This window comes from Gopherus flavomarginatus, chromosome 14, assembly GCF_025201925.1.
Source record: "Gopherus flavomarginatus isolate rGopFla2 chromosome 14, rGopFla2.mat.asm, whole genome shotgun sequence".
Lineage (NCBI taxonomy): Eukaryota > Metazoa > Chordata > Testudines > Testudinidae > Gopherus > Gopherus flavomarginatus.
Genome location: NC_066630.1, coordinates 13,214,855 through 13,232,294, shown reverse-complemented (window position 1 = coordinate 13,232,294; position 17,440 = coordinate 13,214,855). Strand labels below are relative to the sequence as shown.

The following is a 17,440-nucleotide window of genomic DNA, read 5'->3' as shown; positions in this document are numbered from 1 at the left end:
AGAGCCACTGCAATATTCATCGTAAGCACATCTAACTTAAGCCTGTTCTGCAACGCAATATCATGTTGCAGAGAACCATTTCCTTGTCTTAATGATTGCCATTCTGCTCAGCAACTAAAATTTAACACACTGAAGTAGACCTTCGCCTAATCACAGTACATCCAATGTACTGGATTACATTTTTTTCCAGTCTTGGTTTTAGTGTATTTCATGATACTCTAAAAATGTGTAAATGGAAGGGGGGTGTCAGAAAAGTACTCATTACCTTAACAGAGTTGAAAATAACACAGCAGGTAGCCTACACATTTCTTTAACCACAAAATAATTTTGGCCTACCGTTTATTCTCATACTGAGAATTGAGTATTAGGCACAAGCCAATTGCACAGATGAATCTGGAAAACATATGCAAGGGGAAACATTCCTTGCATCTTCCTTTGCCTCTTTTAAAGGCTGATTGTACACTCACAGCTGGAATTTTGCAAGAACATATTCAAAAGAAAAGCATGCATGAATATGTTATGCTAGCACGCAGTGTGGCATGAGAGCTGGAATGAAAATGAACAACATTCCTAACCTGCTGTAAAAGTAATGTGGTACATGCTAGTATTTTGCAGCTGCATTGGACTGGAATTTGTCACACTTTAAGCATTAAGACGTTGTACTTTGCTAGATTCATGTTTTTTACAAAATCATTCTCACCCCCTATTATCCAGTAAAGACAAAACTGCTGTACTGTTATCATTATATTGTGTACATTGCATCAACTCTTTTAGATATGACCCTTCACAGTTACATGAAAATATGTGATATTGGTATCGAACAAAAAATATTGCTGTGGTATAGGAGGTAGTTATGGGGTATGTACCCCACACAAGTGATGAAAGTGTTAATGTGGGCTGGAGAGCTCTCTCAATGGTTAATGTGGGATGTTTTTACCTGATAGACCTAATTAAAGGTGATATCTAGCCGAGGAAGGAGCTGGGTTACCATAAAGAAGAGTCTGTGGGTACGTCTGCACATAAAAGGCTACAGCTGTGGAGCTGAAGCGTCCTAAGTGTAAACACTCACCACAACAATGGGAAGGGTAGTTCTCCCATCCCCGTAGTTAATCCACTTCCCCAGGAGAATTCTTTCAGCAACCTAGCACTGTCTCCACATGCAGTTAGGTTGGCAAAGCTATGCCTTTTAGGGGTGTGGGTTTTTCACACCCCTGAGAGGCGTAGCTATGTCAATGTAAGTTTCCAGTGTAGACCAGCACTGAGAGTGAAATCAAGCGCACGTCTTGCAGCACCAAGAAGGTGTGTCATGTTTAATTTATCATACCAGCTGGGGAGGAGCCGGACCTTCTTTGTAGGAGAAGGAAGTGGAAGCCACAAGGATGGTCAGGGGAAGGGCCAGGACAGACAAACCTAGCAGAGGGGAAGTAGAGCATTTTTTCTCTCTCTGGGAACAGCCTGGGTAAGGCAGACTAAAGAAGGCCAAAGGAATGAAATTAATCCCTGTGGTTGGCCCTGGAAATGGGCTGGCATGCCACAGAGGCAGTCTGGAGCGGTCGACGTTCCGGAGGAGATAGGAAGCCTGAGGGAAAAGTGGGAGGCCTGAGAAACAAAGAAGAGGGTGTGTTAAGTAAAGGCTGCAGAGAAGCAGCATGAGGTTTTTTGTTGTTAGGAAGTGACCTGGAGAAACGTCAGTTCATCTGAAAGATTTAACTTAGCTGCTTAGTACAGCAGGAACCCAGAGCAGAGTGTAGGCCTAAGTTCCCTTACCACCCAGAAGAAAGGGCGTACAAGCTGTAGAGCCTGGAGTGAGGCTGAAAACTGAGTCCCAAGACAGGCTGAAGAATAGCCCAAGAGAGTGGGGGGCAGAAGGATCTTTTGTGTTGGGATGTTTGTGGACTTTTGTTGTATTTCTTTTTTTAACACTTGGAAGGGGAGAGACTTTAAAATGACCTGGCTGAAGGGCAAAGTCATGAGAAAAGAGACTCCTGCAGGGTTGGTGCAACCATCAACAGGGGTTGTTAGAGCCTGAAAAGGTGCTATGTTATACCCAGCAACAAGGGGGACACCACTTGTGAGTCCACTCTTCCACAGAGGACTTGAATTGCTCAATGTTCTGCCTTTCAGAGTAGTGACATATACCCCAACTAAACCCAGTTGCTAGAAAACCCAAAGATATGTCTACCTACTCTAGTCTTGTCATGTGTGAGGTCTGAGTTTACATTTGTTTCCTGCAAATCAGGAGGGTTGGAAATGTTTTGGTCTGCAGCGGTCAAGTGTGTCTGTAAATTTCGCATATTATGTCAGTTTCTCATCTCTCAGACTTTTTGACTTGTCCTTGTGTAATGTTTCTTGACTTCCTATATTGCTGTCAATTTCATTCATATTGGTTTAGCAGTTAGTCTCACTGGAATCAGTAAGGTTCCACATGTAAATTTTGAATAAATAATTAAAGGACACTACACAGGCAGCACTTGCTCTTAGCAAGAGTAGTTCCGATAACTGCTTTTTAATTTTTTTTTCCATTGGACCATGTCACAGGGTACACACTCTGCTAGGTCTGCCTTCTCCTGGCTGCTCTGGGGGTTAGCTCCACTCACATCTGACTCCTCCTTCTGCTCCTTGTTCATGCACCTTGCGCCCCTCTCTCTCTCTCTCTCCGCATCTTGCGGTGCTTTCTCTTCATGACCTGGTCCTCCCTTCTGGGGTTCCAAAGTCCTACTAGACAACCATCCTGAGTGCTGCTCCACGGCCTGGTTTGTGCCATCTCCCAAGTGGCTGGTAAGGGAACCCAGGCTCACCCATTACTACAGGTTCCAGCCCCCAGGGATCCTACAGATTTTCAGAAATGGAAAGGGGTAACTAGTGGTATTCCCCAAGGGTCAGACTTAGGACCAATCCTATTCAACTTATTCATAAATGATCTGGAGAAAGGAGTAAACAGTGTGGTGGCAAAGTTTGCAGATAATAAACTGCTCAAGATAGTTAAGACCAAAGCAGACTGTGAAGAACTCCAAGAAGATCTCACAAAACTAAGTTATTGGGCAACAGAATGGCAATTTAAATTTAATGTTGATAAATGTAAAGTAATGCGCATTGGAAAAAATAACCCCAACGATACATACATTATGATGGGGGCTAATTTAGCTACAACTAATCAGGAAAGAGATCTTGGAGTCATTGTGGATAGTTCTCTGAAGATGTCCACGCAGTGTGCAGTGGCAGTCAAAAAAGCAAACAGGATGTTAGGAATCATTAAAAAAGGGATAGAGAATAAGATGGAGAATATCTTATTGCCCTTATGTAAATCCATGGTATGCCCACATCTTGAATACTGCATTCTGATGTGGTCTCCTCATCTCAAAAAAGATATACTGGTACTAAAAACGGTTCAGAGAAGAGTAAATAAAATGATTAGGGGGTTGGAATGGGTCCCATATGAGGAGAGATTAAAGAGGCTAGGACTTTTCAGCTTGGAAAAGAGGAGACTAAGGGGGGATATGATAGAGGTACATAAAATCATGAGTGGTGTGGAGAAAGTGAATAAGGAAAAGTTATTTATTTGTTCCCATAATATAAGAACTATGGGCCACCAAACTGAATTAATGGGCTGCAGGTTTAAAACAAATAAAAGGAAGTTCTTCTTCACACAGCGCATAGTCAACCTGTGGAACTCCTTGCCTGAGGAGGTTGTGAAGGTTAGGACTATTACAGAGTTTAAAAGAGAACTAGATAAATCTTGGAGGTTAAGTCCATTAATGACTATTAGCCAGGAAGGGTAAAGAATAGTGTCCCTAGCCTCTGTTGGTCAGAGGGTGGAGATGGATGGTAGGACAGAGATCACTTGATTATTACCTGTTAGGTTCACTCCCTCTGGGACACCTGGCATTGGCCACTGTCGGCAGACAGGATACTACGCTGGATGGACCTCTGGTCTGACCCAGTATGGCTATTATTATGTTATGTTCTTACAACCAGCAGCCAAGGTCTGCAAAATCCTTGCTACTATTTCTGTGGGCTGCTCCTATTTCAACTCTCTTAAGATCTTTCCGTACCCTCTTCTGGGTACACTCTCCGTCCAGGGCCAGGACCCTAGGGCTTCTGTTCTCGCCTTAGTTTCCTCCTTTTTCTCTGTAATGCTAGAGAGTGACTGCAGACCTCCACATTTCAGTCACCTTCTGTTGCTAACTTCCTGGCTTTATCATAGCCCCATCTGTTCCTTCTCTCTGGGTTCTGTTCACAATCAAGGGTTGCTTATCTATCCTAATTCCCCGAGGTGTGGCCTACCAAGTTAACTGGCCTCCTTTTCAGCCTTATTAACCCTTTCAAGGCTGGTGTGGGGTGTGTGGCATTATGCCCCATATTCTTCATAATATTATTGTGATATGATGGCATAACTGATGTACTTTATGCAAGATAGTCATGTAAGGTCATTGAAAAGATTATGGTTCACTGAATATGATTGTCCTATTTGTATGCATGTATCATTTTGGTTTCTGAAATTAGGAACATTGTCTATGCACCTATTACAAATGTGTTTACACCTGGGGAACACCCAGTAGGCAGAAGGCAGTCAGTCTAGATGATTGGCTGGGAAGGGCTGTTAAGGAGAACAATAGGTTTTAGAAGATGCTAATCTCTCACCCAGGAGCCTTCCTGAGGAACAGTCTCCAAGTCATGGCTGCTATAGCTCTACAGATACATGTGACCAAGTCACCTGAGACTGGACTCCATCTTGGAATACCAGTGTTTTTTCCACTGAAAGGCATGGAAACTAAAGTTGGAGACAAAGGGTTCTGGCTGTATGCAAAAGCTATTTAAGACAGGGGTGTGACATCATCAAAGTTTTTCTGACTCCCTCTCCAAAGGAGATGCTTGGAAACACCTGAGAAACAAGGACAGAATCCAGGCTAGAATTTCTAGCTTGTAAAAGGAATATCTGGGGTTATAAGCTGCAAGCAAGTACAACTTGCCCTCAAGAAACTTTGCAAACTGCTTAAATCATCATTTAGGGTGAGAATTTGCTACTCATCTCCAATTTCTTTAGTATATTAAGCTTAGATTGTGTTTTTGTTTTATTTACTAGGTAATGGGCTCTGATCTGTTTGCTATCTCTTATAATCACTTATACTCTGTCTTTTGTTGTTAATAAACTTTTTTGTTTTGTCTAAAATCAGTGTGTGGAAATTATACTTTGGGGCAGAAAGCTGTTGCATATCTCTCTCCACATTGAGGGAAGGGGTGAATTTTATGAGCTGTGCTGTACAGTTCCCTGTGCAGTGCAAGACGGTCTAACTTTGGGTTTACACTCCAGAGCGGGGTGCGTCCCTCAAGAACTGGGAGGTGACTTAACTGAGTCTTCCCATGCAGAGCTGATCTCAGTATCTGTGTACAGCTGCAGCTGGGTGTGTCCCTACCTGTGTGTGTGCTGATTGAAGCTTGGAGAGCTTAGCAGCTTCTCAGAGCAGCACAGTGTGAGAGGGAGCCCAGGCTGGTTTGTCAGGCAGGCTCCGTGGTACTCCAGTTCCAGGTAGCACACTGGAGGGAACCTGTCACAGGGTGAACATTCCATCACAGACCAGATTGCACTCTTATTTGAGAGTAGACCTTTAGTCTGCAAACAGCCCATTGTTTTCATTGGGACCATTTGTTGACTAATAGTATTACTTAATGTACATAACGGTGGCAGAAGTGGGCGTCTTGCCAACAGCATACTATTCAAAATAAGCTGCTACTTAGCTTTCCACCATCCTCTCTACTTACATTTGTGATCTGCTTACTTTTAAGGAGCATAAGTAAGTATATGATCAAGCATGTGGGGCCCAGATCTGCAAATCCTTTCTCACATAAAATATTTATATCTTCTTGTGCTATAGAAAGCCAGATGAAATGGTAGTTACCCATGTGAGTGGTCATGTTGAGTCAGTGGGACAGCCTATATGGAGTAAGGTTTTGTGAGTTTGGGCTCATAGATTGAACTTAAGTAAATATAGAAAATATTCTTCACAAATGTTGTGTACTCTGTGACGTGATATCAAAATGGGCAGTTCTAAGCCATACACTAGGGCCTTATCTACAAATGGAAGCAGTATGCCTTCAACTATATCAGTATCGTTAAAGTGATAAATCCCTAGAATGAATGTGGTTATACTGGTACAAAGATACTTCTTAGTGTGGTGTAACTATTCCCATAGAGGGAAGAAAATAAGCTATCCCAGTATAAGGCACCTGCAGTAGGGCTGGTACCGTTATAACTTAGTTATAGTGATACAAATACCGTGTGTAAACAAGGCCTAAATGTTTGGATGTTTATCTTTCACAAATCCTCTATTGGCTGTGTTAGCTCATGAGATCGCTTGAACTGCAGTAGTAGGGTGAAAACAGAATTGAAATTACTGTGAAGGACCTTACACAATGACTTTCTGTACAGTGCGTGGCTGTACTTTTTATAAACATTGTCAAAAATAAAGGATAATATTTAAAAAGAGCAAACACCATTATCTCAAAATGATGTTGCTATTCTAGCTATTGTAACAGCTATTTTACATGTTACCAAGTTTATTTTGAAGCAGTGTTTTATTATTACTATAGTATGATTAAATAGTGAGAGTATTGCTTTTCCAGTTGTTCTATTGCAGTATTTAGTGAGTGCAATTAAATGGAAAAATTGCCTTTTTAACTGATGATAGTCCATTAGTGTCTCTGTCTGTTCAGAAAGGAAAAGAAGTGAATTATTAAAATGACAAATGAGTTAAAGTTACCACGGTGATGGAGAGGTGTGATTCCGCTCCACATAATCTTCAATTAGTGATCTTTGTAAGAGGATGTTTTTCAAAAGGGTAATAGAGAAGTAATGAGATCAGAAGGAGGTCAAACACGGCCTTCTTCTTTTGGCAGTTTGATTAATTTATTTCTCCTTCTTGCAGATTGCTGTAAGGGGCTTTTGTCACCCGGTGTTTTTCATGGGGCTCTAGTCCAAGTTACTGCTTGTATTAGTCCTTTATGTATCAAGGCATGGCTGTTCACTTGGAATTGAAGGTTTTTGAATGGTCTGAATTTGATCTCCAGCGCAAGTGCTCATTGATCGTTTTAAAAAGGAACTTTAATAAGTGGTTCTTTTTCAGTTCAACTTGTATTCATTTAAAACATTCAGTGAGATTAAGTAAACGGCTAGCGTTCCTAGACACTGTACTTGGGTGTACTGCAGCTTATGTTTGTGTGTGAAGTGTGTTAATTGCATTGGAAGGATGACTCAAGTCTTTAGAATCATGTACCATTCACATGCTTTTGCCCTGTTACCTTCTTGGAAAGTTTAGCTCTTGAGGTGCGTAATTAGAAGGTCACTTTTGCAGACCTCATCTGCTCTTTCTGCCATCCTTTCCTTGTTATCACTTGTACAAAAGAAATAATGTGGTATTGCATGATAATAATAGTTTGCTAATTCCACCAAGTCCCTGAAATAGGATTATGGTATTAGGTCCATGTTTTGTTTACTTTATTCCCATCAGTAATTGGTTACGTTTTGATTCTTGCATACATTTGCATTGCCATTTTCCTAAAAATACTGAAATGCCAAATAACATTTTTCTCAACTTCTTTTTTCTTAAAGCAACTGATATCTACACTTTAACACACTAGTCCTAACCTTTGCCATGGCAGTACTGAAGCATATTTGCCCTTTGTGCCCTTTAAATTCTCCTCCTTCATGTCCAAGCCATACCGAACTTGGCTTATAGGCCTTCATTTAAAATGCCATTCTGATGACATCATATATTTAAACATCAGCTAGGGCACAACCAGATTATTACAGTTATATCACAGACACCCATGCAACTGTTATCCTTTTTAGCTTCGGTGAAAGAGTGATAGTGAAATCTTTTATAACTTTTCCTTATGCTCTTGTATAGCCGAGCTGTCACATTTAATAGATCTTCACGTCCAGCTTCTTAAGCTTTTTTCTTAGCAATAAATAAGACATTGGGGAGCAAATAGAATATGAACTGATTTAGTGTGCTGGTGGTATATGTAACCTCTTCTGCTGTCGTGCTATGTATGCTTTTCAGGAACACGTTTAATTGAATATCACTACCAATCAATGGGATGAAAGAATGTTTCTGGAATATTTGGGTACAATGAAGTGGCACATGTCCTGGAATTATTGGCCCAAATTCATCACTGATATAAACCCTTTAAATCACACTAGGAATGAATCCTGGGGTTTGCCTAGAGTCTGGGGCTTCTAAACCCAGTGGAAGATACTCCACTGCCTCAGATACAAAAAAGAAAAAAGTGACCACGAATTACCACATAGTCCAAGCAGTTGTTTTCCAGGAAATGTTGCTTTTTCAATAGTTAGGTGCCTGACTGTTCAAACACTTGCTACCAGAAGTGACGCACACCACTGTGAGTGAGCTCATCAGTGGTTCTACTCACCGTAACAAGCACTATACCTGATAGAAAATGTTTGCAGGAGACGACCCCAGCACAGTAAATTATTTATTTTTAAAACATTGTAAGCTTCGCTTAGCAGGCTGCCCACATTTGGCTTCAGGAAACACCTTTATTTGTGGAACCCTTTGTCTATGGGTCTTAACATAAGACACTTCTGTCTTGCCACTTTTATGTGCTTTAGTGAATCACTTTTAATTTGTGATTGTTTTTGAGAAGGAATATAACTCTTAAAACAAACAAGCCATTATGACATTATATTTCATCCTGTACATTGCTGGTTGAAAAAATGTTAGTTTTAAACTTCAGATTTGATGACTAAATATCAGAAGGTCTTCTGATTGTAAAATTATTATTGCAGCATACAGTGACAGAAACATTTATGGGTCTCTTCCTGTCTCTAGGTGCTCTGCTCCCAAAAACAAATAAATAAATATATATATATCAAACTTCTCTCTATGAACAGAATAAAGTAAAATTAGATTTTTGTAAGATAGAGTGATGTGCATGTTCTTATTTTCAGTGTACGGTAAGGTAATCTTTCAATTTTATTTTTTAAGCAGTCCTCCATAATATAAATAATCTAGTCTTTTCTTGTGCAGGCTGTTTAATTCAGACAGGTTGAAGTTGCCTCCAAAGATTGGCGTCAAATTGAGGAAACCATTCATGTAGTAAATAAGATAATTTGTTTTCACCCAAAAAGATTAAAATATAGATTTTTTTTTTCTTACCCTGTATGATTTTAACACCTACACTACTTGTTTCTATATGATTGAGTTTTCTGACCATGTGTTGGAACCAGTTACTTTTCAGTGTTTTGTTTGTTTTGTTTTTTAACGGTTCTATATTATGTTTAGCTTTACCTGAGTTCCTTGCATTTTAATTAATGAAGTCAATAAAGTTATTTATTTACTTAATTTTGCAAGGCAGTAATCTGTGCTCATGTAATTTCAAAATGTGATGGGAAAATATTACTTAACATGGAAGTGAATTTGTTTAAGAGAGAGAGAGAGAGAGAAAAATTCCCAAATGATATTACAAGAGCCATCATCATCATTTCCTGCTGAAAATTATTTTATACTGGGAAAGAAAATGGCTTGACTTTGAATCTCAAAGCTCTCACTGTGTAGCCAGAAAATACAAATTTGGATAGTATTTGTGTTGCATTTTGGTTTCTCTATGGAAATAGACTAGACTTGAGCCAGAAATAAGAGAGAATATGATAACATACATGTTAAGTACCTTTTGTGAATTGCTCAGCTGAATAATTTGTGTATTTGGTTTAGTGCTAATATGGCCATGATTAAGGCTAACATTACATGTGTTCTGTTCTGTACAGTACAAAATACAGAATTGTGAATAATTCCAAGTACAGTAGATAGAGTCTAATCCAGGACTAGATACCATCGTGATTGGACACTTTATAAATACCTGGATGGTGGTTTGGAGAAACATAGAAATCTTGTAATATGAACGTGACAGCTGTTTGTTGGTAGATTATTACCATTATTTTTTGGAGATTATGGGAAACTGTAGCTTAATGAAAGACAAATAAAAAAAAGTTATCTCCACAGATATTTATTGTAATCACATGTGGAACCCGAGCCATCATGAATGTACCTCTTAGAGTTTGTCTGCACAGGGAAGTTATACTGGTATAAGAGAGTGTAAATTTAAACCACTATAGATACAGTGGTATAATTCCTCATGTGGCCACCCTTATGCCAGTATAAGAGTACCTTTTTCCAATTTAGTTTATGTTGCTTTGGAAGCTGTTTAAGCAAAACTGAAGGAAAAAAAAATCTTCTGGAATAAGAGTCTACAAGGAGGAGTTATACTGGTGTGACTATAGGAGTTTACCTATACTGATATAATTATACTGGTATACCTGGAAAAAAATTGCCAGTTAACTTGTGTATCTCTCTGGATGCATGTTCTTATCAACTGATGAGGTGGCCAAGTGGTTAAGGTGATGGACTGCTAATCCGTTGTGCTCTGCATGCATGTGTTTGAATCCCATCCTCATTGGATACATTTAGTTTTAGGGGGAGGAATAGCTCAGTGGTTTGAGCATTGGCCTACTAAACCCAGGGTGGTGAGTTCAATCCCTGAGGGGGTCACTTAGGGATCTGGAGCAAAATCAGTACTTAGTCCTGCTAGTGAAGGCAGGAGGCTAGACTCAATGACCTTTCAGGATCCCTTCCAGCTCCATGACATAGGTATATATCCATATATTATTATAATAACACCTAGGCCATATTTGTAATAGAAGCCACATGTGCCACAGTCTACTTTCACCTGATGTTGGACCTGGAACCACGGGTCACATTCTAATACCTGCTTGAGGACTGTTTTGCGTTGCAAATAATTGCATGTGGTTTTTTTGGATATAAAAACAAACAGGCTGTTACTGAAAATATGGCTCGTATTTTTAGTCTGTTTTTGTCAAATGGCAGCTGATTCTGTATAGGAGTTCAGGGCTTTTCTTTTGAGTCACCTTATGCTCAGTTAATTACTATATAATAATGCTGGCAGGTGGTTCCAGTTAGCTCCAACTAGAATATAAAAAGAGTGGGGATTAGGATAGAGGAGATCCTGAGCAGTATACCCTAGGACCAGCTTAGCTTGAGGAAGAAACTAATGCTGTGATGTATTTTGTGTGCTGATTTTGGGCTGCTAATGAAGTCCAGAATGGGAGATGAGTTTGGACACCAAAGTTTGTGTGCTCAGTCTCAGCTGACTTGCACACTTATATCATGTTTAATTTTTTTCTAACGGCTGAGTCAATTACATACTCCTCAGATGCTATTAAGGTTATAGAAGTGTCTGTATTATGTTTAATGAGATTTTGGCATGTTGTGACCATCTGTGGAACAAGAAGAGCCCAGCAAATGGTCTTTTTCCTAAATCCTCGAGATAAGAGCTGAGCCACTACCCTGTTTGTCAGAATGCCTCCCAGAATCTGTTTGCTTACCCTACATCTTATGCAGGTGATGTCTTATCTGGATGACATGTGTCTGACGAAAGCTCATGCTCCAATACGTCTGTTAGTCTATAAGGTGCCACAGGACTCTTTGCTGCTTTTATCTGGATGAGCTGACCATTGCTGTTTGGTGAGTGTCTTCAATCAAGTGTAAAATGAACTAAGTTGTTTGTTGACATCAAACTAAAGTTTAGAGACTGATTTTCAGACCTCAGACTTTACATTTGCCCTAACTCCTGCATGCGCAAGTGATTCTATTGTTGTCATGTATAGGTGCAAGAATTTTCATGCACAAAACCTATTTGCCCTTGAATACCCTGTCACCTATGTATGCAGGTGTTAATGCTTTTCAGCGGTGGCCACTGGTGTTTGTGAACCAAAAATCTTTGTGAGCAGAAAGTTGCACCTATAGAAATGAAAATCTGTTAGAACAGCTGTGAAAATCAGGCTCTCACTGCAGAAATATTTTGTCAAGTATTGCCATATTTGAAAAATTAAGCTAAAATACGGAATTTATTAAGCATGTCACCTTGCTGAAATAATGGTAGATACATACAGCAAAATGGTGGTAATGGTCGATACATATGGCAAAATTCTGTTGTAACTCACCTAGGTTGTAAATCAGGTCAGATTTATCTGTCTGTCTGTCTTATTCCAAAGTCTTATGTAATGGGCTCTTCGTATGCCACAAGTTTGCCAGATAAATATTTCACAAGATAGTGCATGCAGTCTTATGTCATGTTCTCATGCGGCTAATTTGCACACAAAATATTGTAAAGTTTTAAGATATATTAAACTTTTCCATGCCATACTGTATATTACACTTGTAGTTTTTAGTGATAAAATCACTTAGAGTATGTGACTGTTACCATATCATGTTTTTGAAAGGCAAAACAGAACATTATCATCAGTTTAATAGGAGCATTACATGATTCATAGGTGGTGAATATTTCATGCACTTTACAGTCGCCTTGTGCACTAAGGTAAATGGAAAGTAAATCCATGTGTACTTTAGACAGTAAAATGGCATTACTTTGTTACTCCACATAAACATGCAGATTTGATTCTCTCTTCACTCATGCTGTAAAAAGAAAGTTTTAAAGTGGTTAGCCATACCTGAAAATGTAAATGCACTAGCCTAATGTAATGCCGAAGAAAAATTAAGACAAATGATACTGCATCCCTGCCACAAACTGCGGCTTGTACAAAATTCACTTTAGTTATTATACTCTGAATACGTGTACTAAGCCTCCTCTGTGTATGCACAATTTATGTTGAATGAAACATGAATCATTTTAATAGACCAAGCAAAAAGTCCCCAAAGTCAATTTTCAAATTATGAACCTTGGAACAGAATATAACAATGAACAACAAATAGATCCAATTTTATTCTGAACTGCAGATGAACCATTAAAGGAACAGTATGCTGATTTGGAAAAGCATTTCTTACCTATCAAAAATGGATAAGAATTATAGAAGGGACAGTTTTAAAAAAAATTTTTTTTAGTGTTCTTTCATCATGAGACAATATATACACCTAACGAAGGGGATATATTTGAAAGAAGTTGATCAGTATAAAAATCTTGGCATCATTGTGTTCTGTGTATGTGGCACTCAACTGGGACTTAGAAGACTTCTATTCAGTTCCTGGCAGTGCCTCTGATCTCCTGTATGACCTCAGGCAAATCAATTCATGCCTCTTTATCTTCTAACCCTTTATATGTCTTGGTTAAGACTGTAAGCTTTTTTGGGGCAGCAACTGTCTTATTCATTTGTACAGTGCCAAGCACAATGAAGACTCGATCTTGGTTTCCACTTCTTTAATATTAGTAATAACAAATAGTTTTCCACAAGATATTTCCAATGGAAATTAATAGTTTTCAGAGGCACAATGTGCACATACTAGCATTAGTTAACCTCCATGACCACAAGGCTTGTCACTGCTCTTTTGCAAGTGTATGTTTATTGTGGACATTGTCAATTCACAGGGGGTTCTGGTCAACACCCCTGCCCCCACACCTTCTGCTCATTGTTGCGGCTTGAATTATTGCTATTTCTTACACTTTAACTATTTTGTGGTGTTCTTGTGTTTGCATATTGGTCCATTTGCTATAAGTTGTTTGCTTTATAAATAAAGGACCTGATTTTTCAACTTCCATTCATAAACACTTCCAACGGCTGATGATTGAATTTTCACACACATTTGCATGTGAAAATTCTATTACCAGCATTCCTGTCTGTTAGTCCACCAACATGCCTCCTCTCCAGTGGAGGCCAATGGATGAGATGTCACTAAAATTAGGCCCACAGCTATTTAAATAAGATGTTAATTTTTTTCCTTTGCCACTAGTTATTCAGTTTGAACAGTAAGACATGTGTGGTATGTTTTATACCTGTACCAGAATAATGAGATCACTTAAGTTCCCCATAATTCCTGATTTATGCAGCAATGTTTATATGCATCTTAAAGTTCTTTACAAATATAGCTGTACGATTTTTTAAAATAGGGAAAAAGTGCAGCTAATTGGAAAAATGCAAAGGGTTTGATCACCTTATTAAAAAGTGCAATTGTGAGGTCCTGTAAAGCTTTGTAAATGAAAAGAGAAATTCTAGTGCTTTATAATCATGTAAAATGCAGTAATAATATAGGATGCAGTTATGCCTTCTGCAATTTGGGTGCAATGGACCAGATTGCTCCCTTCCACAGAAAGAGGAAATAAAAGTCCTTTGAAGCTAAACCTGTTCTCTGCTGGAATGGATTAAGGTTCACAAATTTTAAAGTTTGTGGCCTCTCCCAGTTCCACAGATCTTATGGATCCATGAGGATGTGGAGCTCTTGCAAAATATGAATAGTAACTTTTCTCAGAGAGAGAACAGCTGTTCTTTGCTCTTCCTCTCCTTTCAGGATCCCTGCTTCTATTATCTGGGGTCCTCCTGTGGTATGAGCTGCAGAGAAAGCCAGATGGAGGAAGTACAGATGCCTGCTATTTTACTTTAGTCCAGATTTCTGAACAGGAGCAGAGTTGGAGACGGCGTTGCACACAGAGGCTATTCCATATTGCCCTCAGTCTCATTTTCTGAAATCCACCTATCTCCTTCTGTGGGCAGTGTGAAGAACAGTATCTTGAAGCACTGTTTTCCCCCTTCTGCATAGAAAGGGAGATATCCATGTGTGGGAAGAGTCCTCCACATGGAGCTACCTGTACTATTCTGGTCCAACATTCTTAGGGAAGTCAAGGAAGAGGCAAAACATTCAATAATTGTCTATTCAGCAAAGACAGTGTTTGTATTCTCAGAATATTGGCATTGAGTCTTTGAATAGTGTCTCATTTCTTTCTCTGTTCCTGCCTCTGTAGTCAAATAAACCCACCTCCCCTGCCTGTCTGTTATGGGTTCAGAGAATAGGCTGCAACTTTATTAACCAGATGGTTACCCAGTTGTCTGTGTCACATAATAGAGTGAGTCAGTTCCAAAGAAGGTCCTTATCTTCTTGTTCCACCAAAGTTCACAGTGGATCTTGCAGGGATGAGGCGAAGGTTTTCTGAATGGAGGGCTGTGGTAAAAGCTCCCATTAGAAATCAGAACAGTGTAGCCACCTACAAAATACAAGTGGGGACCCATCTCCTTGTACTGGTCTTCCCTCCTAAAGAAACCAGAAAGCATTGTCCTTGGAAGGCAGTTACTGACGCTCGTTCAACTCCAAAAGTAGTTGAAAAAGAAGCAGGAATGTAGAGCTCTGATCCTTTTGTGACAGAACATGTTTCGTAGTTGTTATGGGAATTGTTGCATCAGGAAAGCATAGATGAAATCTGTGTGTTGATACATAAATATTAAAAGCTATTACAATCTGCTAGAGAGGGGATCAACCAAACAGCATGTAGGCACCTGTTTCAGATGCACTTTCTGCCCTTCTCTCAGCTTTGGAGCCTGATTTCCTGCTATTTCTGTTTACTCTACCCATATACTTCCGGCCTCATGGACTTTTAGTTTAGATTAAGGAAAACAACAGAGAGAGCAAGCAAGCTAATGTTTCCAGGAGAGGGAATGCAGTGTACTTCTCTCCCCCTGAATGATTCTCCATCTTTAATTGCCTCATTGAACACCAGCCGAGTAGACAGGCAGAAATAGTTCTTGGGCTAGATTTGTGTGCTCTGGTTTAAGGTACAAATGAAACATTGCACGGATTAGTCCATTATTTTAATTGTCTGTTATTTAATGTCAGTCGAGTAGCTTCTGTTCTCAGAAGAATGCTTTTCCTACTTTCTACTCCCATAGAAGAGTACACACAGAGAATTGATATGCTTGTCTGGATGGACTATTTTTGGATATGTTTAACTGTTAGACATTGAACCTGATTTTATCAAATGTTGCTTAAAGCTGCAATTTTCTAAAATAAGCAGAATAGAAGGATGGAGAGAACAGGTGTCCTTGTTATTAAATCCCTTCTTGGAGGTTGTTGAGAGAAAAGAAATTGCTCTTTAATATGACATGTTTACTAGTTTCTTTCTGATATTTCTCTCTTTGAACCATGCTTAAAAAACCTCCACTTAGTTGTTCTGAATTTATGGTGGCTTAACTAGGAGCAGAATTTGGCTGTTTCTGCTTCACCTTAATGTGCTGATCTATTTTAATTAAAATCAGGGGACCTGATTTCCCATTGTCTTGCTGGGACAGTCATTTATAGATCAGAAAGGTGGTGTTTTACACCCACTTTAAACAGGTGAAAATGACTGCAAAAGGCAGCAGAGAAACCAGTCCTCTTGGTTTAATATGTTGTTGTCCCAAATGGGAAGAGCCATGTTCTTATTGTACAGTCTGCTTTCTTTCTCTTTCTGTCTGTCTTTCTTTTTCTTTTGTGATTCCATTTGTTCTCTTTTTTATAGCAACTTTTTTTTCAAGAACAAGAAAGTCTATTTCATATCTTGTCTTTTGCTCTTAAATTGCGTCAGTCCAATGTTTTAAAAGTAATATTTTGTAAATTTTTATTTTAAATTTTAAAGAAACTTTAAACTTTGTAGAAAAACCATGTGATAGGAGTGTTGTGTAGGGTGACCAGATGTCCCGATTTTATAGGAACAGTCCCGCTATTTGGGGCTATTTTTCTTATGTAGATGCCTATTACCCCTCACCCCATCCCGATTTTTCACACTTTCTATCTGGTCACCCTACTGTTGTGTCCCGTGTATTCACCAGGTGCACCTTTTATTCTTTTTGTAGCTGCCATTTTTTGTTAAATCCAAGAGTATTTAGCAGTGAGTTAGTCATTCCAAACTCAACCTTTTTCTTATGGCACCTGTTGTTGATCAAGTTGCAGAAATGCTTCCTGTCCATTTCCCAGTATTGTACAGTATTTTGCATTTGGATACTGCTTTTCCAAAATGATTTCTACTGTCACGTAAGCAGCTGTGAAAAAACTCAAAATGGTAACCTGTTTTAATAAATCTTGCTATCATAGTACCAAGTAATTAGAAGTTACCCATATCATGGGGTTTTTAATTAGTTGTGTAATTAGTACAGTTTTTAGATAATTTAAAAGACTATTTTTAAAAAAGTAATATACTGCTCCCCACTAAGTTGATATGGGGCAGCTATGGAAGGATTTATCAATTATAGGGCACACTGGGCCCTATAGACACAGGGTCATACTGGGTCTATGATTCAGAGGCACTCTTCCTCATTGGGCATCCTGGAACTCGTTACGGGATCTTCTGTCTACTCTTTGGAGGGTGCTTCTTTTCTGGGCTAGTCACCTGTCTCCCTGCCAATCATATGTCTAGACCTGAAGGGGTCATCAGGGTGCAGTCTGTGCATGCAGAACTTGGGGTATGTAGTTATGATAAGTCCTTGCGCAGAGGCTTGCTGAAGGAGGCAAAGCTTTGTGTGCCCCTCCTCCTTCTTTCACATCTAGACAGGCACTAGACATAGTCTGGCCTGTGTAGGTCTTCCAAGTTGGGAGCGATGAATGGCATGAACTGAGATAGTGATATAGCCTTTAAAATAAGCAGTCTGGAA

The 17,440-nt window shown here is 39.3% G+C and overlaps 1 protein-coding gene across 16 annotated transcripts in view; it reads left to right on the top strand.

Annotated features, from left to right (window-relative positions):
* Positions 1-17,440, top strand: part of WWOX (WW domain containing oxidoreductase) — a 696,419-nt gene that overhangs the window by 139,873 nt on the left and 539,106 nt on the right. Inside the window, exon 6 of one of the 16 annotated variants that reach the window (XM_050922886.1) lies at positions 11,436-11,558. The exons of the other annotated variants lie outside the window; for them this stretch is intronic. Within the exon in view, the coding sequence (XP_050778843.1) occupies positions 11,436-11,540 (105 nt within the window). The 3' untranslated portion in view covers positions 11,541-11,558. The remainder of the gene's footprint in view (positions 1-11,435; positions 11,559-17,440) is intronic. 16 annotated transcript variants of the gene reach the window in all.